Raw genomic sequence first — 22,142 nt, 5'->3', positions numbered from 1 at the left:
ACACAACAAACAGCAGTTCTATAGAGACAGAGTTGGTTCAAGCCATAGCATGTGAGCTTGTCACAAGTTTGCTACAGCAAATGCGAAATAGTGAATCACTGATGGTCTCAGTCTCTCATTTTTAGCACAGATATTGTGCATTACCTATGTATCACTCATTTCAATGCTTACCACTGGGGAATAAATCCTAATAAATATTTAAATAAATTTAAACATGAATAGCATTTTTCCTTCGGGATTTTTTTTTAGTGAGAGAACTTCTTGGATTTACATATACCATCTATACTCAAATATGAACTGAGATTTTTGCCCCCCCCCCCCCCCCCCCAAAAAAAAAGCACAAAAATGGGGTGTTTATATTGGAGTCTCTCCTCCACCCCCAGCTGCTGCATTGTGCTTACCGCCATTTCTGCTTCCATACCCACCACCCCCTCCCCACAGTTACCAGCAGTTCCTTCAGCTGACGCAGTAAAAGTAAGTTTTATGTTCTGGGCTGATGTAGGGCTTTGTGCATCTGCAGGGGTGTGAGGGTGGGGTATGGAGGAAGACATGGCAGTAACCTCCTCTGGGTTATATTCGAGTTAAGGTTTTTTGAGAGGGAAAACTTTGGTTTATATTCAAATAGGTTTATATTTGAGTATATATTGTAAGCTAGACAAGCATCAGCTTTGGACCTCGCATTACAAGAGGTCTCATGTATTAGACATGTTTAAGTATTAAAGTACCTGATGTAGCATTTTATGCATATTGTTTCACTTAATTGACGGGGGCATCTTAAATGTTACAGCTTGGGGGCCGCTTTACACACACACACATCTGAACGTAGAAGTCAGATGGCTGCAAAACACTGACCGTTGTTGGATGAGGACCTATATATTTAAAGAACTTTTGAGAAGTTTTTTTGTTAACCTTGCTATAAAATCTCTTAAGGGTGGGGGGGGGGGGGGTTGGTTTTGGGTTTGTTTGTTTTTTTAATGCTGATGACTGGATTTGTTAAACAGTGTTTGACTTGGGTGCTTTTTGAAAGTTCTGAGGTCTTTTCTTAAGAGAAAGCAGTGATTTACTCTGTGATACAACAATTTTACACTATATATTGTATCTAGTTTATATTTTGAAATAGACTCCATTAACCTTTTTCCTTAGCGTCCCTCCGGACCAGACCAGGATTGGACTGATGGGTTGTGCACGCCTACCAGCAGGTGGAGACTGAGAAAATTCTAAGACTAGAGAGCCAGTGAGAGCCCTGGCCATGTGACCCTAGCCTCAGTATTTTCTCAGTTTCCCAGCAGGTAGGAAGTGAGCCCATTAGTCTCTCTCTTTATCTTTCTCTTTTAGAGGTTGTTAATAAGAACAACAACATTGCTACCTGTTCTGTGCCTAGGAATTCTCTGTTAGACGCTGGTCAGGTAGGGACTTCTTTTCCTTTCTTTCTTTTACAGCCTCTGGGGGTGTCAAACTCGGATGTCTCCGGGTCCCTCCCCCCTTCCTCCCCATCTCCCATATGTAGCTGGGAAGGACTACCCTTTGTTTAGAAAGGTGTATGTCTTTGGGAGAGGCAGCCACTATAGAAAGTTAAATCTGATAAGCTACATCCCCCCCCCCCCCCCCCCCCCCCCCAGCTTCTAAGGAGCAGACAGCTCTGTGTTGTTCTATTACTCTTCAGCGGAGTTTTCCCCATTACTTTAACGAGCAGGCAGCTCTGGTTGCTGTTTTGGGTGTCTATATTATTTAGCTGGTTAAAAAAAAAGAGGCAGCAGTAATTTGGAGGAGTTTAGGTGTAAAAAAAAAAAATTAAAGACAACTTGTCCCCACTGACTGAATGAGCAGACAGCTCCGTTTGATTGCATGGGAATGCTGTGAGTCAGCTGTGTTAAAAAAAAAAAAAAGTAAGCGGCAGCATTTTGTTTTCAGCCCTCTTAGAGTTGAGCTGTATTTTATTTAGCACTGCCGTTTGTGTTCTTCCCTTAGCGGTTTGTTCGGCGGAGCAGGGCTTAAAAAAAAAAAAAAAAAAGATTTTGGTGCGAATCGGATACGCGCGTGCACGCGCATTACTGTCTTGTCCGAGAAGCTGAGACGCTGCGCTGTATGCCAGCGTCGGGGGATCTCCTCTTCCGGCTCCTGCAAATATTGTGTGCCGCTGGGGGGTGCGTCGGGACCTTCTCTTTCGCCGTCTTCGGGCCTTTTGGGGCTGATCTTAGGAGTAGCCTATGTTCTTTAGGGGGGTCATTTCTTTGCTGTTTATGTTTTTAATGTTGAGTAGCTGGTTGCTGTAGCCTAATAGGCAGCAGTACAGTCGGACAGACAGAACAAACGAGATAAGGAGATTTTAAAGTGAGCAGGTTAAAATAAGGGTTAGGAGTTAAAAGCAGCATCAAAGGTGGGCTACAGAACTGGGTGCAGGTCCCAGTTTTAGCAATTTATTTCTCTATCTGGGACTCCTGTATGTCTGTGTCCCACTATATATACATCACTTGGCCAGCCTGTTTGATGTTTGTTTCTTTATAGTCTCGGGTGGCGTTTGCCTGTGGGCTAGGAGCCAACTTTTCAAAATTATTGGGGGTGCTAAGTCCAATGGAAATGACCCCTACCTGGACATATACATGAGTTTTTCTCAATATTGGGGGTGCTCAAGCACCCACAGAGTAGGCTCCAATGTCTGTGGGAAGGTAGTTCACAGTTGTTGTTTTTTTGTTATAGCATTTTTCGAAAGGTTGCTTTTCATACCAGGATATTTCCTATATGTTAGCTATACGTTTGTTCTTCCACAGGCATGGGGGCAGTAAGGATGTTATCATAGGTACATGCCACTCTCACCTGTTTAACTTTGTGTCATGAAATCATAGTTGCAGGCTACTCTTACATGACAGTCATCTTCTTATTTCCTCTGTCCAGGAGTTCTTGCGGTTTTATTTTTAGATGGTTATGCTTTTCATTTCGCCTCCTTTCTCTATCGCTCTCACGGCAAGGCATGTGAAGTAGGGGTCTCTCTACATAGACTCTTGGATCTTAGACCATTTTCTCTCTTGATTCTTCCGAATGCAATTTTAATTTCTATTTCCTAAGAATGGATCTCCCTTCCTCCTATTTGGAATCTCACTGTCGTCAAGCGCACTCTCAATGTCTCAAATCTTTATCACAAGAACCTAGTTCCTAAGAAGGAATTTTCCTTCCTTCTATTTCAATTCTAAATGCTGTCAAGAGCGCTCTCAAAGTCTCAAGTCTTTTTCATGAAAGCCTTCGATCCATAGTGAAGCTTCGTGCAGCACATTTTTTGATACAAACTTTTCTGCATATTTCTCTTAGGAGAGTTTCTGAGAAGGATAGAGCCCGGAGTGAAGGAAGCTAAGCAGGGTCCGCCCGGGCTGGGTCCTGGAAGGGTGACCAGCTCACAATGCGCAATAATGTCCCTTCTCAACACTGTTTTCCAGTCTCTAAAAGTTCATCATAGTTATGCTACCCCTCAGAAAAGGGGAGATTCTTCTTCACTCATGGCGAGTCAGCTAGCTATTTAAAAAAAAAAAAAAACCTCTTGTCGACAAGTCAGCAAGTCGCAGACCGAGAAGTGCAATTTTTATGGTTCTCAGGATGCCTAGTACTGGTGGGCAAGAGTCGTCTAAATATTTCGCAGTCTCCACAATATTTTGGGGTTACGTGCGACATAGTTGCAAGGTTTTTTCCATGGGCAATTGCCTTTTGCAGTCTCATGAGCTGCACTCCCGTGCTCTTTATCTTTTTGAGTGTTCTGAAGCATTTGCAGCTTCCCTTTTGTTTTTTTTCCCCGAGACTGCTGCTCTTCTTTTCGGCATTAGTTGAGTAGGACATTCCTCCAGGCATTTGGTTGTTACTTCCAGGACTACCATGTGGTCTCTTTACTTTGCAACTAGGGGACTGTCAGTCGCTCTCGGAGCAAGGAGGTATCCCTGAGGGCTAGCGTTTTATTCTGAGCACTCTGTCTTTGGTCAGCATTGTTGCCATGTTATGTTAGTCCGGAATGCTCTTTCTGTACTCTCATAGGACTGTTATCATCTTAGGTTACTTCAAAGACTCAATCCTGCTCTCTGGCAGGACTGTTTCTAGCTTATGGTCTTCGGTCTCCTGGTAGGTCTGTTGCCTTCTTAGGCTACATATTGAGGCCCCTGGTAGGTCTCTGGTCTTCTTGTGTATTGAAGGTACATCCTTTCCTCGGACAGGTCTACTATCTGGTCATTCTGTTTCTTTACAGGGCTTGCATGTGCCCCCCTTTACACGATTGACATGTATGTCATTTTATTTTTGCATGTTTTCACTTTTCTCTGTAAGCTGCCTAAGGGGTAATCTAGCGAACAGTGCAGTGAGACGTCATCGGGGAGGTCCAGCTTCGGTTCTCACTCTGACTCTAGTCGTCCTGCCTCCTAGGTGGGTTCACATCCGCACTGACGTTTGGTTTATTTCATGGCTGATGTCTGTTTTATTCAAGGGATGTCATTTGTATGGATCTACCATCTGACCAGCCCTGTAGCATGCCATCCCCTTCTGGCATGGTGGCCTTCTCTTCAGGTCGGGCATTTCGCTTAGATATTTGGATCTCAGGGGCATAACTCTTATGTTTTTTTCCTTGCAGATATACCAGGCTGCCTTTTAGGTTGTCATCTTGACTTTTTATGGAGCTGGGGGGTTTTCTATTTTCTCTAGAGGACCTTCTCTCTTCCCCAGTCCGGCCTCTTTGTTTCTCGCTTGCTCAGGCTGGTGCATGCTCTGTCTGGGACAGGCATTCAGCCTTGCTAAGCAGGATGGCATCTTTTGTAGTTGCAGTATTCTCTTCTCAGCTTTTAGCCTCTGTGCCTTAGTGACATTGTCAGAGGGACAGGGTGTTATTCTTCTTCGCACGATAATTCAAAATCATCTTGTTTCCTTTAAGGTTTCTTTCTCCTTTCAGACACTGTTAGTAGCCATGGCTTCAGCTAGCAGGGTCAGAACTGCAAGTTTCTCTCATACAGGTTTTCTTTTTTTTCCAAACAGCTAGTACGTCTAGGTAAGAAGTATTTCTTCACCTGGGTATTTCTTTTTCACTCTACCGTAGTTTCCCATTTTTTTTATCTTTTCCAATCACTTTTTTCTTACTGGTCTGGACTCTTCTACTGGCGTTCAAGATCACAGGAAATTATATGCTTTATATATGCTTTACATATTAAAACACATCTTATATATTTAGAGTGCTGTTACAAGCTATTTGGTCCTTCCTTTTGGTACTTCTAGTCAAGGTAAGGTTGCTGTTGTTTCGGCCTCACTATATCTCGACGGATTAAGGAATTCATACCTTCTATTTGTCTACTCACTGGGGGACCATTTCCTGAGAGTGTTATAACATATGCTCCATCTTGAGAAGCGGGGTTCTTTCCCTCGCACAGCGATTTTTGGTGCACTAGGTGCACATTTTGTACGGTGCCATTTTGAGCTTAGCTTCATTCTCTTTTGATTGATATACACTCTACATGTTCATTGTCGCCAGGAGGTGATCTATGCAACTCGGAGATGCTTAGGGGTTTGAAAGGGTCCCTCCCTTAAGGTTACTGCTTTGGTACTTCCCATCAGTCCAATCCTGGTCCGGTCCGGAGGGACGCTAAGGAAGGAGAAATTAGATCTTACCTGCTAATTTGCTTTCCTTTAGTCCCTCCGGACCGGACCAGGCCCCTCCCATATTTTGTCACTTTTTCAACGGGGGTATTCAAAAAGGAAAAAAAAAAAAAAAAAAGACGCTTGTACATATATAGGACTTTAAGTGGACCATGCCACGTCTCTGGTCGGAGTTGCTGGTGGGTTCAGTTGCTGGAATATATATGTATGTATATATTTATATATCTATATATGTATAGAACTTTGAGGTCCTTAGCACTTCTGTGCTGAGAGTTGCTGGTGAGTTCTAATTCAAGTGAGCCATACCACTTCTCTGGTAGGAGTTGCTGGTGAGCTTTCCTACAAAAGGCACATACCACTTCTCTGGTGAGAGTTGCTGGGGTACCCAATTGCTGGTATATATATATGTGAACCTTTAAGTAAGCCATGCTAGTATATATATGTGAAACTTTAAGTAAGCCATACCACTTCTCTGGTGAGAGTTGCTGGTGAGCTATAAGACAAGTGAGCCATACCACTTCTCTGGTGAGAGTTGTTGGTGAGCTCTGATACCTGGCCTTGCCGGGTGCTTTGTGGCTGCTAGGAAATGTGGCACAGAAGTCTCGTATTTCTTTCTTTCCTGCTTTTAGTCAAATACTGAGGCTAGAGTCACATGGCCAGGGCTCTCATTGGCTCTCTAGTCTTAGAATTTTCTCAGTCTCCACCTGCTGGTAGGCGTGCACAACCCATCAGTCCAATCCTGGTCCGGAGGGACTAAAGGAAAGCAAATTAGCAGGTAAGATCTAATTTCTCCTTGGTTAGGTATAGAGGTCATCTGAAGTTTGGTTTCGTGTTTCGTCTGAAAAAACTGGTGCATGTTCGGCTGAAACAGAAACTTTGCCCCCCCCCCCCCACGTCCACCCCTGGTGGTCCACCTGAAGGCCCTCTCTAGGCCTACGTTTTAAATGTCATAGCCTAGTGGCCTCTTCTGTGCAAGAACATTCCCCATTCGCTCTTGCCCCTGTTGGTTCCTCAGCCAAAATGGCTGCCAGGACTTCCCACAGCAGCCTCATGAGACTGCAACGGGAGGTCTTGATGACCATTTTGAGACTGGAACAGATATAAAGCAGGAGCAACTTGAGATTGTTCCAGGTTTTGCTAGCTACAATCTCAAAATGGCTGCCAGGACCACTCACGGTAATCTCATGAGGCTGTTGTGGCAAATCCCAGCAACCATTTTGACTGAGGAGCCGGGGGGGGGGGGGGGGAGCAATTGGGGATTGCTGTTGCCTGGAATAGACTGCTTCACGAGGGCTGTTGGGTGTAGGGGGCGGGAGGCCGGCTGATGAGAGGGGGGTGGCGGTGTTTGGCCTGAGAGGACTCGTGCACGAGTAGGGGAGGCGACATCGGTTTTGGCAGAAACTAAACGGCAAATTTTGGCTGCTGTTTGTTTCCCCCCCCCCCCCCCCCCCCAAGTCAAAATCAAGAACCCCAGTTTTGGTCACCCTCTAGTTTGGTGCATATGCACTACTGGGGATGTTTCTTGGTTCCTATTTTATAAAGGTTCATAAGTGTCTATGCTGCCTTTATGAAAGAAGAGGTGCCTGTTAAGCTTTTAGGAAATATTTCATGTCATATCACTTCCATTTTGTTTACAAGAAGGGATTTGTTTTAGCATTTTTCATTGTGGGAGCTATGCCATTGTGAGGGCACACTATTCACATGTGCCTGCCGTACTAACAACACATAATATTGTAATTTTTTCCTGTATTTTTTGTTTGAAAACCTGGAATGATATGGGGATTGTTTCAAATTAATGTACTTTTCATTCAGCTTGCCTGTTATAAAATCAGGCGCTTAGTTTATATTAGGAACACATGTATAATTGGCATGCCAGTAAATTCTCTATCACAATTTCATGGTTTTGATTTTAAGTTTGATAGAGTGACGGGGTTACCTACTCCAGGGTGCTTCACACAGTACTTTTTTCCTGGAGAAACACTGTGGAATCTGTTCTGTGGAACTTCAAAGAGCACATTGTGCTCTGCTTGATGGGCAGCTAATTCCTGAGGAGCTAGCCTGCCCTGCTGCTGCCTTTTTTTTTTAATGGGCACCCTTAAATAAAAAAAGTGAGGCTCATCTTCCATATGCTAAGTGCTCATGGCCAAAATAAAGTTTTTCAAGGTTCCACTTGATTTTTCACATTGGCTGATGTAATTTAATTCTCTGAATGCACTGATGCACAAATGTTTTCCCACACATTTTTTTTTAGGTCTTGCAGAGTATGTCCTTCATTCAGGAACAGTTTCTTCATCATGACCTCAGATATTGCATTTGTGGCTTTTCCTAGCAGCTGAGCTTTCATTTGAGTAGCATAAATTTTTTTCTTCTTCTGTGAAACTCATCATAACCTGTTACAGCTCTTTGTTTTAAAATGTGAAAATAGAACATTGCTGTATATTTGAGAAGCACAGATTGTGTATTGTTAAAGAAAGGAATATAGTGATATAAGTAGTTAAGACTCTTCATTTCCTGGGAAGGAAAACCACTCATTTTTAATTGCCTTAAAATACGATAATGAGGGTAGTCATTTCTACAGGCTAAGACTAGAAATTAGAATACCAAAACCTTTCCCCTGTCTTTAATTGTATATGTCTAGTTTTGGTTGACTTTCAGCTAACAATTTGTCAACAAAGGGATAATTTTCTAAAACCTTTTCAGTGTGTAAAGTTTTACATGCAGAAACTCATTCTCAGAGTTGCACAGTCATGTATGCATAAATATTAGGCGTACCAAAAGACACCACCTACTTTTTACATGATCTGCACATAAATATTTCTTAGGTCATAGTATGAGTAGAGCTGGGAGGAGTTGGTGATGTAACCTTGTATGTTTGAAGATGTGTATACACATAGGGGCAATTTATAAAGGCTGCCCAAATATGAGCACTGAATGTGAATTTTATAGTGGCATCTGGGTGCCCAGATTCCATTGTAGAATAGATATTTGGAATTTTCATTTATGCCCTGTAAAGCGCAGGTATAAATGTTGCACTCCAACATGTAACTTTACTATTCTATAAGTTACATAACTAAGTGTTGGACCCACCCATGTGTACCAGGGGCTTAGCTACGGGTGGCCCACCCAGGCAGCCGGCAGCTCTCTGGTCCTTCTCCTCCTTCCTACCCATTTTTTTTTTTTGTAATGCAGGCCAGGGTCCTGATCCGGAAGTGAGTAGGTGTAGGCGGCGGCCATTGTAGCACTACACATCGACACCACTACTCCGTCGCTGCTTACTCCCCATCCGGTTTCACTCTGCTGCTTTACGCTCCTCCATAGTGCACACAATTATGCCACAGTGCTGCAGGGGGAAATCTGCTGGCTGTCATTGATGTCACGTTCCTCACTGTCCCCGCGCTGGATCAATCAGCTTTTTTTGTTGATCTCTTCCCCCCCCCCCCCCCACCACGGCCTCGGCCTTAGCACTCCCCTGCAGCCCTACAACAGCACACAGTGCTCTTTGAGTCTGCACCAGTGCCTGCCACCACTGAAGCCCAGCTACCCAGCCCAGGTAAAATAAATATATTTTTTACATTTTAATGTGTACAGTCTGATGCTGACTGATGGTGGGGTTCTGAGTGGGGGTGGGCTCTTCACTTTGTAGGGCAAAAAAAAGAGTATATTTAATCATTAAATATACCTTCCCCCCCCCCCCCCCCCCCCCCCCCCAGGCAGTGAAGTCTAGCCCTACCCAGAAACCCATCAACAATAAATTTTAATAGTGCCCAGGTTGTATATTTGTCATGTTGGAGCTTGGTGGGTTTTTGGGTGGGGTTGGTCTTTGAAGTGCAGTGCATTGGTAAAATTAAAAGTTTTTAAATTTAATGTAGGTGGGTTTCTAGGTGAAGGTGGGCTCTGCCATGCCCAGGACATTTAAAAAAAGGGTCATATTTATTGCTGGTGTCCTTCAGGAGGGTGGGGGGGGGGGAGAGATGACAGGGCTGGCACTAGGCTACAGGGAGGTGTGGGGAAGGGTAGAGCTGAGGGCTGATACTGGGATGGATGGGGGGGGGGTAAGATGGTGGACTAAGGGGATGGATAGGAGGGTAGGGAAGGGAAAAGCTGATTCTGGTCTATGGGGATAGATGGGGGGGGGGGGGGTGAAGGGAAGGGCTGATGACTTGTTTCTAATTTTTGGTCCTTTATTCTGTAATTGATGAGGGTTGGTCTGTGTTCTGCATGTGACTGAGTAGGTGAGAGATTCTGCTGGCATGTGGTTTGTGTGGGGATCTGAGTCTGACTTCTCTGGTATTCACTGCTGCCTTTGTAAAGGTACTGTTATTGGAATTGGTGTTAAGGTTTGCAACATAGGATCTGAGAAGCTTCTATGCAGGATTTAGTGCTACTTTACAAAGTACCTGGCAGTGAAGGGATTTATTTTTTTATTTTTATTTTTTTTTGCTATTATTGAGGTGCTACCAGAATTTGAAGACATTGTTATATGTCATTGCTGTAATTATATTGCAGGATCCTGTCATGTGCATTGAGATGTTTGCCATTATAGTAGACTTATGTCTGGTCAAGTTCGATATTGCATAATGTAGCTATATTTAAAAATATCAGTTTTTCCATTAAGTATGTCTGTGGTTTATGTTGATCCAGGGCAGCTGTTGGGCAGACTACTTAGAAATCCATCATCAAGTGCATTCTATGGCATTATTTTGTAGTATCCCAAGAAACACTACTCATACCTGTATATACAGGGCCCACCCAAAATGTCAGGTCTGGCTACGCCACTGATGTGTACTTATCCCTTGCAATAGTGTGCTATGTAGATTGTGCGCTAAGCTTGTAGAGTATTACTTGGTGCCCAACCAGCATTTGTGTGCAAATGGTGCTTACATTTAGGCGTTAAGATCATAGAATTAGGGGGATAGGGTACATGCACCTATTTACACCTTCTTAGGAGTAGATATGACTTTGTGCACTGTTTAAAATAGGCTCCCAAAGTTATCCCTTAAAGGCACATGGGTATCTAGGTTCTCTGCACAGAATGTACCTTTTTAGACATTTCACATGGGTGCCGTTATGAAATTATCCCAATCCTATATCTTGAAATGAGACTTAATGATGCCCTAGAAGTATTTTAAACCGAATATCTGTACGAAGTAAGAATTGTCCAAATATATTGTTGCATGCAATTTCTAAATCATGTAGGTTACTTTTAGGGCAATGTCTCCAAGTGGGTTCATTTTGTGTATACCATGACAATAATGAACCACACTCCTAAGTCTCAGGGTATGTGGAGCATGATCTCACTTTCTCTCTCAAATTTACTCCTAACACTTGCCATCGTGCGAAAGAGCTGTCTCAAGTTCTAAGATGTAACTTGTATAGGCATTCAGTACAATAGGGAATATTTTTGTTTTTGCCACACATTTTCTTGGTATCTGACTGCATTGCTTGGTATGTGAAGATCTTTCTTTTGTACACAGAATTATCATTTGGTACTGATAGCTCTATCAATACTGTTCTTGTGTTTTTCTCCTTTAGCATAATGGTCAGCTTACTTGCATTATGCTTTTTATGTCCCAAGTGACCATAACCTCTCATTTTCCTTAAATTTTCTTAAGGTCAGGATCCCAATGCTTTTCTGGTACAATGATGTTGTGGCTTAGAATTTTCGTTGGATAAACTACCTTATTGTGCCTTTCCGTACATAAACCACCTCCCATGAGAATTTTGCAGCTAGAAAACTGTTAGCAACTTGGTGTGGTTTCTTACAGGATTAGAAAAAGATGGGTAGATAATAGGGTTACATAGTGGAAAACATTTTCCTGCTACAATGGGCTCATTCTTCAAAAGAAGACATGATGAGCCTAAAAGTTATTATTTGACTACAGTTTGCTTTTTCAGTGCTGTGTATAAGCAAAATGCATTCTGGCGCGCCTAGCAGTGCCTAAAGTGGATGCCCTAGTCTCGGCTGTGACAAAGAAAACTACCCTCCCAGTGGAAGGAGAAGTTGCCCTGAAGGACATGCAGGACCATCGCCCGGAGGCAGCTGTGAAACGGTCCTTTGAAATTTCAGGCCTATCCTTACGGGCATCTGCATGCAGCTGCTACGCTGCCCCAGCCTGCCGGGAACGAGCGAAGCAAACAGGCGCGCAGCACCCCCCAGCAGGTAAAAATGCACCCGGGGGGGGGGGGGTGTCTTTTCGCCGGGGGGGGGGATGGGGGGGTCGCGCTGCAGCCAGGGGGGGGGGGGCGCATTGGCGATCTGCCCCGGGTGTCAGCCACCCTAGGAACGCCACTTTTTCCTTTTCTTTCTTTCTCTCACTTTAGTGTGACGCTAGTCACACTTGCTATGTGTTGGAGCCTGCCAAGAGAGACTATGTATGTGTGTTTCCAAGAGAGGCTATGTATGTGTGTTTTCTTTGCTCAATTCTCTGGACACTCCCTTAGCAGATTGCCAGGGTTTTCTTAGGATCCATGAAACCCGATTTTTAGTTACTCTGGTTTCAATTATTTTCTGTGACATGGATCATTTGGGACACAGTAGCTCTGGCCATCTTGGCCTCCTGTCTTCTCAGTCTGTGACTTCTCATTTTGATCTGAGTCACATGGGCTGTCTTTTAATTCAGAGCCTTGCCTGCTTTGCATACATCCATGTATGCCACACAGTCTCACTGTATCTTGACATATTGCCCTATGGTATTTCTCATTTTTTTGTCCAGGTTGTGTGTTTTAGCACGCATTAGGTATTGGGGACTTCCTGGCCCTGCCAGTCGTCTTCAGTTCATTCCTTTTGAGGCTTCTCTCTCACCTTGCTGTTTTTGGTGATTCTTCTTTCACTGAGAGAACTAGAACTTTTGAGTTGTTTACATATTCTGTGCTTCTACTATATTTCTCCCTCCCTAATGGGAAAACTGCTTTGCTACATCCTAGTCATCTGGACTGGTCTGGTATTGTCGAAAAGGAAGGAAAGATTGTTACCTGATGATTTTCTTTCCTTTGGTCCTACCAGTACAGAACCCCTCCTATGGTGGTTCATTTATCCTGGTTTATTTTCAGATGTCATCTTTTCAGTTGCCCATGGCATCAGACGTTGTCTTCAGTGCATTCACTGTTTTTCAATGGAGTATACGCCTCTCTATGATAGTACTCGGATTGAGTGGCCTTATTGTTTTTTCTGTGTTCAGTATGCCTCTTTGGGCACCAAGGCTTGGCTATTTGAAATACTGAGAATTCCAGGCTGCATGATACCCTTAAGGGGCAGATTACTTGGGGCTGTTTTTTTTCTGTGTCCATCTGCTGGTAGATGGACATAACCTGTTTGTCAGGACTGGTCTGGTAGGACTAAAAAGAAAATTTGGGTAAGAACATAATTTTCCATAACACATTTAGTGGTTGCTGCTAAACCTATAATTCTTTATCAAGCTTGTAATGTGTCTTACAACTTTATTGCTTCTGTAGCATTCCACAGTGCATGATGCATACAACTTTTCTGTAGTAAAAGCTGTCTAAAAACAAAACATACTGCATATAACAGTTTTCAATGCACTGCATATTACTTTTATTTTTCTTTTCAGCAGTTGAAGAATCGGAAAGTGATATTTATATGCGGTTCATGAAATCACATAAATGCTATGACATCGTTCCGACCAGCTCAAAGCTTGTTGTTTTTGACACTACATTACAGGTGAGTATTCCTTTTTTTTTATCTTGACCCAGAGACCCTTTCTCCTTCAACCGAGTCATGCTCACTGATGTACAGACTAATATCTTCTAGGATTTCTAGAATTTGAATAACTCAGATACTGTTAAGCATACTGTTAAACTGTACACATTTATTCTTTAGAGACTAAGATACGTTTTCTAAATTGCTTCACATACTGTGGAAACAAATATAAACAAAATTGTAGTAAACATTTTTAGTTTGGGTATCAAGTTTCGTGTTTTGAGTGCTTCTTCTGTTACTCCTAGAGCAGTTTGGCACCAAAAAATGTAAACATTCTGTACACAGTATTTTAAAGTTCTGTATGCTTTGGAATAAGGTAAAGATGGGGCTGACAAACTACTGTTAGATTCATATGTTCCAAAAAGGTGAAAGGAACACTTTACCCTCTAGTCGACATTTAACAGCTATTAAAATGTCTTTAAGGCGTGGAGCAGAAGAACAGCATAGTACTTATATTATCAGCTAAAAACCAAGGAAGGTAGGGTTGAAATCATGTTTCTTTCACCCTCTATTGTCTTAGTTACAGCTTAGATTATGTTGTACAGGGAAATTAAAGCAACCAAAATAAAGGAGATGGAACTCCTCCCATATGAGGAAAGGCTATAGAGGTTGGTGCTCTTCAGCTTGGAAAAGAGATGGCTGAGACGGAGGATATGATTGAGGTTTATAAAATCCTGAGTGGTGTAGAACGGGTGAACGTTAATCTATATTTCACTCTTCATGAAATGTTGCTACTAATTTGGGATTCTGCCAGGTATTTGTGACCTGGATTGGCCACTGTTGGAAGCGGGATACTGTACTAGATGACCCATTGGACTGATCCAGTATGGCTATTCTTATGTTCTTACTTTCTTGTAATTCACCTCAAACTTGGATCCAGACAAGGCAAGTATGAAATTTCAAATCCAAATCAAGAAAAGGTTGAGGATGGGAGACAGGTGTGTATGTGTGTCAGACTTTAGTGCCTCCCTTTGCTTTTACTTTAAATTGCAGTAATTACAACAATCTAATAATGTTTTTCTCCGAGGACAAGCAGGCCTACCATTCTCACAAGTGGGTCGATGATCTGCGCCGCCCGGGAACTGGCAGCCAGCAAAGTAAAAAAAAAAAAAATCTTTCCAAAGCCTTCTGAGGGGCGAGCCCCGCAACGTCTTTCTCTCGTCAGTTTAATACAGTAGCATAAAAATGAAACAAAATACGAAGGAACAACTCCAAGGGGAGGTGGGTGGGATTATGAGAACGTGAAGCCTGCTGTCCTCGGAGAATACCTGCTACAGGTAAGTATCTTCCCTTTCTCTGAGGGCAAGCAGGCCTACCATTCTCACAAGTGGGGAATCCGTTGCATACAGGCTCACCCAAAGCAACAAACAATTGGGCCTCACAATGGCGAGGACACAACAAAGATTAACCTGAAATAAAATACAACTAGATGAGGGTGCAGCCTGGAATAGAATAAAATGGGCCTAGGAGGGTGGAGTTGGATTCTAGACCCCAAACAGGTTCTGCAACAATGACTGCCCAAACCGGCTGTTTTCATCGGGTATCCTTCTCAAGGCAGTAGTGAGATGTGAATGTATGGATTGAAGACCACATTGCAGCCTTCCAAATCTCTTCGACAAAGGCTGACTTCAAGTGGGCTACTGATGCAGCCATGGCTCTAACATTATGAGGGTCTGTGTAGGACAAGAAAGGGGATCTATAGCCTTTGTCACACCAGACAGCAAACCTCCATTTAAAAGAATAACACCTCTTAGTGGAATGTTTCCTGGAAGCCAACAAGACCCGGGAGCCACTTGTGAGAGTGTGAAGCCTGCTGTCCTCGGAGAATACCTGCTACAGGTAAGTAGCTTTGCTTTCCATGCAGGCCATACAAATTCTGCAAGAGAACTGAAATGCCCTAGTTATGTTTTGGAGTTATTGAAGCTCTTCCTAGACCTATAATTTACCTGGTTAGACTAGAAGTTAATTAAAAGGCACATCGATAAGAAATCCTTTGTTTTTCTCCAAGAAATAGACTAGTAACTGCCAATAAGCTGCTATAACAGAACATTGCCAAAACATGTGACTTAGTTACATTGTTCCTTTGGACATTTTGAACAGTTGTCCGTAATCATATAAAGATTGGCAATAGACAGTGCCATAGTACAGCCCATATCTTTGTCTCCTCTTTGATATTTTCTTTTAAGGGCAATTTCAGCAAGGGATGTCAAATGGAACTGGTAGTCTCACAGCAATGTCTACTGCCAATCTTTATATGGAAAATTTTGAAAAAAATCTTTCTGAATTCACATAATTATAGCAAATAAGGATCTGGAAAACATACATTGATGTATTTATAGTTTGTAAGGGACAGAGTGATGGCAGCCCCATGTTCACCATAAAATGTTTGTTAGCTTGGCATGGCCATCCAAAATTACTGCAGAGGTAATCCCAGCGGTCGAGGCCGCCTTGGACGAAAAAACTCCAGCAGGTCTTTGATCATGCTGAGGGAAGGCCACAAGCGACTCGATGTCTTTGGCATGGAGCTGGACACGCAATTACAAAACCTGGGGAGTTGGAGGACCAGGCCCATACCATGGCGCAGACACAAGCCCAGCTTTTAAAACGGATTATGGAATGATCATAGAGATTTGTGCACCTTTTTGGAAACGTGGATTCTTCAGTCGCTACAACTTGGTGAGCACTTGGACACTATCAGGGTGGGACAGGTTCATAGACTAGGGGTAAAGCATCGAGGTTCGGATCATCTCCGGGCTACTATATTCAGGGTGCTAAATTTTGCCCATAAGCACTCTACCCTTCAAGGTTGAACTGCGCCATGATGGCAAGAAGATACTGTGCTTTCAAGATTATTCAACCTCAATACAAACTCAGTGTAAACATTTTTGCTGATTTACTTGGCTCTGTATACCAAACAGATCAATTATGTGCTTCTTTACCCTGCAAAACTGAGGGTACAGCATAATGAAAGTAATCGGCTCTTAGGTCACTGATAGAGGAGCTTTGAAATAAGCATTTTCCCCTTCAGCTCCGTGCAAACAGCGAATCTCCCTCCTAGAACTAGATGCCTGACAGCCAAAACAAAGCCTGCAAAGACTAATTGTAGTTGACCCCTGAGGCAGGCGCTGTTGAGCGCCAAGACACGGCCCGTATCGGGCCCATTTTATTAAAGATTGTATCATTGTTCTAGTTCTGGAGGCCCTTTTGTGCTGCTTTACTCTGTGTACTTCTGGACCATTATGTTGATACAACATAATGGCCAGCAAAAAATATTTGACACTGACTTACGCGCAGGAATTTCTCAGAGGACTGGAGGATGATTTGGTGCACACCTGATATTCTATTACTTCATCTTTGGATCTTCAAGGATTAATTCATTTGGGCAGTTGTTCAACCTGCCCTAGCTTTAGGGCATGCTGCATTCCTCTGTCATAAATGTCTTTATGGGCCTCATTCTCAGTGGATTAAAAAAATGTGTTGTTGAACAATATCCTCCTCCTCTGCCTCCAGGCGGGCATGCATGTATTTGAACATTGGTACTCAAGGATTGTGTGTACTTGGGCGTCCACACACAATTTTACCCTTCACTAACTACTTTGGGTATGTGCAGCATGTTCTTGATTCGGGAGCTATAGGACCTCGTTTGGGACCTCCTTGAATTTTAACTCTCATTGTGGGTGAGTCCCTCAATGTGTGTCAAATGTAAAGGTAATCCACCCTTTCATTTTGTTCTAGCTGATTTCCACCTCTTGTGGACTTTATATCATCGAATACTCTCCTGTGCACTCCTACAAATGCTAACTAATGGTGTATTTTTTTGTTGGTACTTTCAGGCTTATTTTCGAAAGAGAAGGGCACCCATCTTTCGACACAAAATCGAGAGATGGGCGTCCTCCCAGGGTTGCCCAAATCGGCATAATCGAAAGCCAGTTTTGGGCGTCCTCAATTGCTTTCCGTCGCGGGGATGACCAAAGTTCACGGGGGCGTGTCTGAAGCTTAGCGAAGGCGGGACTGGGGCGTAACTAACACATGGGCGTCCTCAACCAATAATGGAAAAAAGGACGTCCCTGACGAGCACTTGGGTGACTTTACTTGGTCCAATTTGTTTTACGACCAAGCCTCAAAAAGGTGTCTGAACTGACCAGATGACCACTGGAGGGAATCAGGGATGACCTCCCCTTACTCCCCCAGTGGTCACCCTCCCACCCTCAAAAAAAAAAAAAAAAAAAAAAAAAAACCTTTTAAAATAATTTTTGACAGCCTCTATGCCAGCCTCAAATGTCATACCTAGCTCCATGACAGCAGTATGCAGGTCCCCGGAGAAGTTTTAGTGGGTGCAGTGCACTTCAGGCAGGTGGACCCAGGCCCATCCCCCCACCTGTTACACTTGTGGTAAATGTGAGCCCTTCAAAACCCACCAGAAATCCACTGTACCCACATGTAGGTGCCCCCCTTCAACCCTTAGGGCTATGATAGTGGTGTACAGTTGTGGGGAGTGGGTTTGGGGGGCTCAGCACCCAAGGTAAGGGAGCTTTGCACCTGGGAGCAATTTGTGAAATCCACTGCAGTGCCCCAAAGGGTACCTGGCTGGTGTCCTGGCATGTGAGAGGGGTACCAGTGCACTATGAATGCTGGCTCCTCCCACAACCAAATGCCTTGGATTTGGTCGTTTCTGAGATGGGCGTCTTCGGTTTCCATTATGGCAGAAAATCAAGGACCACCATCTCTAAGGTCTTCCTAAATTTCGCGATTTGGGCGTCCCCGACTGTATTATTGAAACAAAAGCGGCCATCTTGCTTTGATAATACGGGTTTCCCCGCCCCTTCGCCAGGACGTCCTGCGTGGATGTCCTCAGGAAAACTTGGGCGCCCCTTTCGATTATGCCCCTCCACGTGTACTTGCACTTTTGAGCCTGGTTATTTCTTTAAAACCTCCCTCGGGATGGGCAGATTTGTTTCCCTTATTAATTCTTTACTGACTACATGTTTAAAATGGGAGTAGGGGCAGTGTGTCTAGGGACCTGACCTTTTAGGAGGACGTTAGATGGTTGGGAAGGGTTTTTTGGATTGTGGATTTTGGGAAGGGGGTTGGGGGAGTGGGATGTAAGGAGAGTTTGAGGTGTTGTGGAGGATATAATGCTGCTGTTTTGCTTAATTTCATGCTGTTACTGTTCTTGGAGGTAGAGGTGAGGGAGAGATGAGATTATTTTTGCTTTTTGCACAAGTATTTGTTTTGGTTTGAGGTGAGACTGGGTTTTTGGTTGTATATTTGCTGTTGGAGCTGCTGAGATTGGGATGCTGGCTGGGACGACATTTCATCACCGCATTTTTAATACTTCTGCTGTTTAGGTTTGCTCCTGAGGGGATTACCTCGTGGCTGTGAATTATTTTCTTGGAATGTAGAATGCATTTCCTCCTCTATTCAACAGACAAATGTTTTGCATAGTTTACATCAGGGGAAAAAACTGTTGTAGTTATGCTTCAGGATACTCATTTGACTGTGGTTGAACACAAGAAGTTGAAATCCTGGTGGGTTGCAGACTACATAGATGCTCCAGCTAAGGGGAAAAAAGGTGCGGGTCATTAAACTGTTTCACAAATCTTTACATGTTCAAAAACAAACTATATTGTTGATCCGGAGGGGTGTTACATCATTGCTAAAGTTCTCATTGATAGGGTTCCCTTACTATTATGCAATGTTTATGCCCCAATATCTACAACAAAAATGTTTTTCAAATACTTATTTCACTGATACACTCATCCACTACTGGAGCTAAGATGATAGTGGGGGATTTTAACTTAGTAGCAGACCCTAACTTGGATAGGACATTTAATTCTCATAATGCTAAGAGGGCCAACACAAGAGGAATCCCCATACTTTGTAGTACTCTTGATGTAGTTGATGCATGGAGAACACTTGGGGCCATGGATTTTACTTATCTTTCTCGGGCTCGACCCATTCTAGAATTGATATTTCAATTGAAAGAACCCAGTCTTCTTATTTGCTGGGGGCAGAAATACTCTTGCAATATCCAATCATGCACCTGCCTAGGTGAGCCTTAAGGGGTTGGGCCCTGATAACTGATAAATCTTGGAGCGTCCCTTTGGATTTATATTCTGATGTTAAATCCTTGAACTATATACATACATACCAAATGGGTTGACTATAAACATTTTAATGCCCAACATGCCTCAGATTCTGTTCGTTATTAGGATATGTCAAAAGCCATCTTGCGGGTGACATCATTGCTTATAGCAGCTCCAAAGGAAAAATGTAGAAATAGTGTGATACTTCAGCTGGATCATAACTGCCCACCCTGCCTCAGATGTGATGGTGCCTCCACTGGCCCTTTGAGGGCTCAATTGTTGGCTATGCAAGCTGCTTTAAATGAGTTATTTCACCACAGGGCCAAAAAATCCAACTCTTACTACTAATACCAGTTCTATAAATATTGCCACACTACATGCAAATTGTTAGCATGACTGGTCTCTCCTTAAATTTGTTCTGCTAAGACATTGACTCTCAGGGGCCCTAGTGGTACTTTAGCTAATGCAGATAAAGATATTGACTTGATTTTCAAAGAATGCTATTGGCAGCTGTATAGCTTTAATGATTCTGACGATTTGGATCCAGACCTCTATTTAGAGAGTGTATTTGCCCAACATTACTCCCTAGGAGTAGCCTAGTGGTTAGTGCAGTGGACTTTGATCCTGGGGAACTGGGTTCGATTCCAACTGCAGTTCCTTGTGACTGTGGGCAAGTCACTTAACCTTCCATTGCCCCAGATACAAAATAAGTACCTGTATCTATGTAAACCGCTTTGAATGTAGTTGCAAAATTTCTTTCGCCTGTAGTGAAGGTCACAGGTTTTATATACTGCCTTGCTGTGGTACAGTCAAAGCAGTTTACATACAGGTACTTTCTCTGTCCCTAGTGGATTCACAATCTTAAGTTTTCTACCTGGGGCTGCTTTGGTTTCTATGATTGATATTTGTTTTCTTGACTGGGGATGTGAAGTATTGTGGCATCAGCTCGATCTTGGCTCTGCGTTTGATTTGATTGATCGTGAGCCATTACTTATTTGACTGCAGGACTTGAGAGTTAGTGGGACAGTACCAAGATGCTTTCATTCTTACTTTTCTTCCAGGTCTTTTATAACTGCTCTAAATTTGTCATTTTCTGATCCTTTTCCTTTTTGTGGAGTACCTCAAGGGTCTATTCTTTCTCCTAATTTCTTTAATCTGCTTCTGGCTCCTTTAGCCATTCTTTTCCAAACTTTGTTTTTTGTTTTTTTTTAATGAATTCTTTGCTTCGATCTTCACCGAGGAAGATTTGGGAGAGATACCAGTTCTAGAAATGGTATTTAGAGCTGGCAAGTCAGAGAAACTGAATCAAATCTCTGTAAACCTGGAAGATGTAATGGGGCAATTTGACAAATTGAAGAGTACCAAATTGCCTGGACCGGATGGTATTCATCCCAGAGTACTGATAGAATTTTTAAAATGGACTTGCAGAACTATTGTTAGCAATATGTAATTTATCTTTAAAATTAAGCACGGTACCGGAAGATTGGAGGATGTCCAATGTAACGCCAATTAAAAAAAAAAAAAAAGGTTCCAGAGGTTTAGGGTTAAATGGTCAGTATTCTCAATGGAGAAGGGTAGATAGTGGGGTTCTGCAGAGGTCTGTGTTAAGACAGCTGCTTTTTTTACATATTTATAAATTATCTAAATATGGGAGTAACTAGTGAGGTAACTAAATTTGCTGATGAGACAGATAACATTTGATGTGAGCAAGTGCAAAGTGATGCATATGGGAAAGAGGAATCCAAACTATAGCAAGGTTTCACATTAGGAGTCACCGACCGGGAAAGGGATCTAGGTGTCATCGATGATACGTTGAAGCCCTCTTCTCAGTGTGCAGCAGCGTCTAAGAAAGCAAATAGAATGTTATATATTATTAAGGAAGGAATGGAAAACAAAAATGAGGATGTTATAATGCCTTTGTATCACTCCTTGGTGCGACTGCACGTTGAATACTGTGTGCAATTCTGGTCACCACATCTCAAAAAAAATTTTTTGCTTCCTCCCAGCAATCAGCTTTATGCTGTTTTGCACCTACTCTTTGGAATTCATTCCCCATGGATATTCGTTGTGAGTATTCACTATGCAAGTTTAAACTGTTTTAAAAACCTTGCTATGGACTTCAGTGACGACATCAACATGATGGCAGCCTCAGCCTGAAGCTCCATCTGAGCCCTGCATTAAAGATGTATCTAGAGCGATATTTTTCTTCAGTCTACTGGATACAAGCAGTTACAGTGTAGGAGACTACAGTGACAAACTTACGATAGCTTGCCAACTCCTGAGGGAGTTAAAACGGGAAACAATGAGTGAAGGAATTGAAAACTGATGCAGAATCTAGGTACAGGGGTGGAAGAAACTGGACTACAGTTGAAGGCATATAGTGAGCACTGAGACATGCTTGAGAAGCGAGTAACACATTATCTTATTGGAGAGTAAGTGAAAAAGTAGATTGTGGAAAATAGAGCGCACCAACATATCTGCTTGTGGGCGGTACTGGAGGCAGAGGGCGAAGAAAACTCTGCTCTTATTGTAAGAGATATGCTCCAATTTATCTTCAGCAACTTTGAGCACTGACCCACCACTGGAAACAGTACCCACACTGGACCCACCAAATAATAGACCCCAGGACATTGTGGCCCGTTTTCACTCCTACCTAACCAAAGAAAAGGTGCTAATAACAAAATGAAAAGTAGGGAAAGTGAACTTTAAAGACATTTGTCCAATGC

The 22,142-nt window shown here is 43.0% G+C and overlaps 1 protein-coding gene across 9 annotated transcripts in view; it reads left to right on the top strand.

Annotated features, from left to right (window-relative positions):
• PRKAG2 (protein kinase AMP-activated non-catalytic subunit gamma 2) overlaps window positions 1-22,142 on the top strand; it is a 635,875-nt gene that overhangs the window by 447,633 nt on the left and 166,100 nt on the right. For 6 of the 9 annotated variants that reach the window (XM_030198247.1, XM_030198257.1, XM_030198228.1 and 3 more), the window contains one exon: window positions 13,182-13,291. In XM_030198247.1, the coding sequence (XP_030054107.1) occupies window positions 13,182-13,291 (110 nt within the window). The remainder of the gene's footprint in view (window positions 1-13,181; window positions 13,292-22,142) is intronic. The other 3 variants (XM_030198237.1, XM_030198299.1, XM_030198290.1) reach the window with 1 other exon arrangement.

The sequence above is a fragment of the Microcaecilia unicolor genome, chromosome 1 (assembly GCF_901765095.1).
Source record: "Microcaecilia unicolor chromosome 1, aMicUni1.1, whole genome shotgun sequence".
NCBI lineage: Eukaryota > Metazoa > Chordata > Amphibia > Gymnophiona > Siphonopidae > Microcaecilia > Microcaecilia unicolor.
This window is presented reverse-complemented; position numbering and strand designations above follow the sequence as displayed.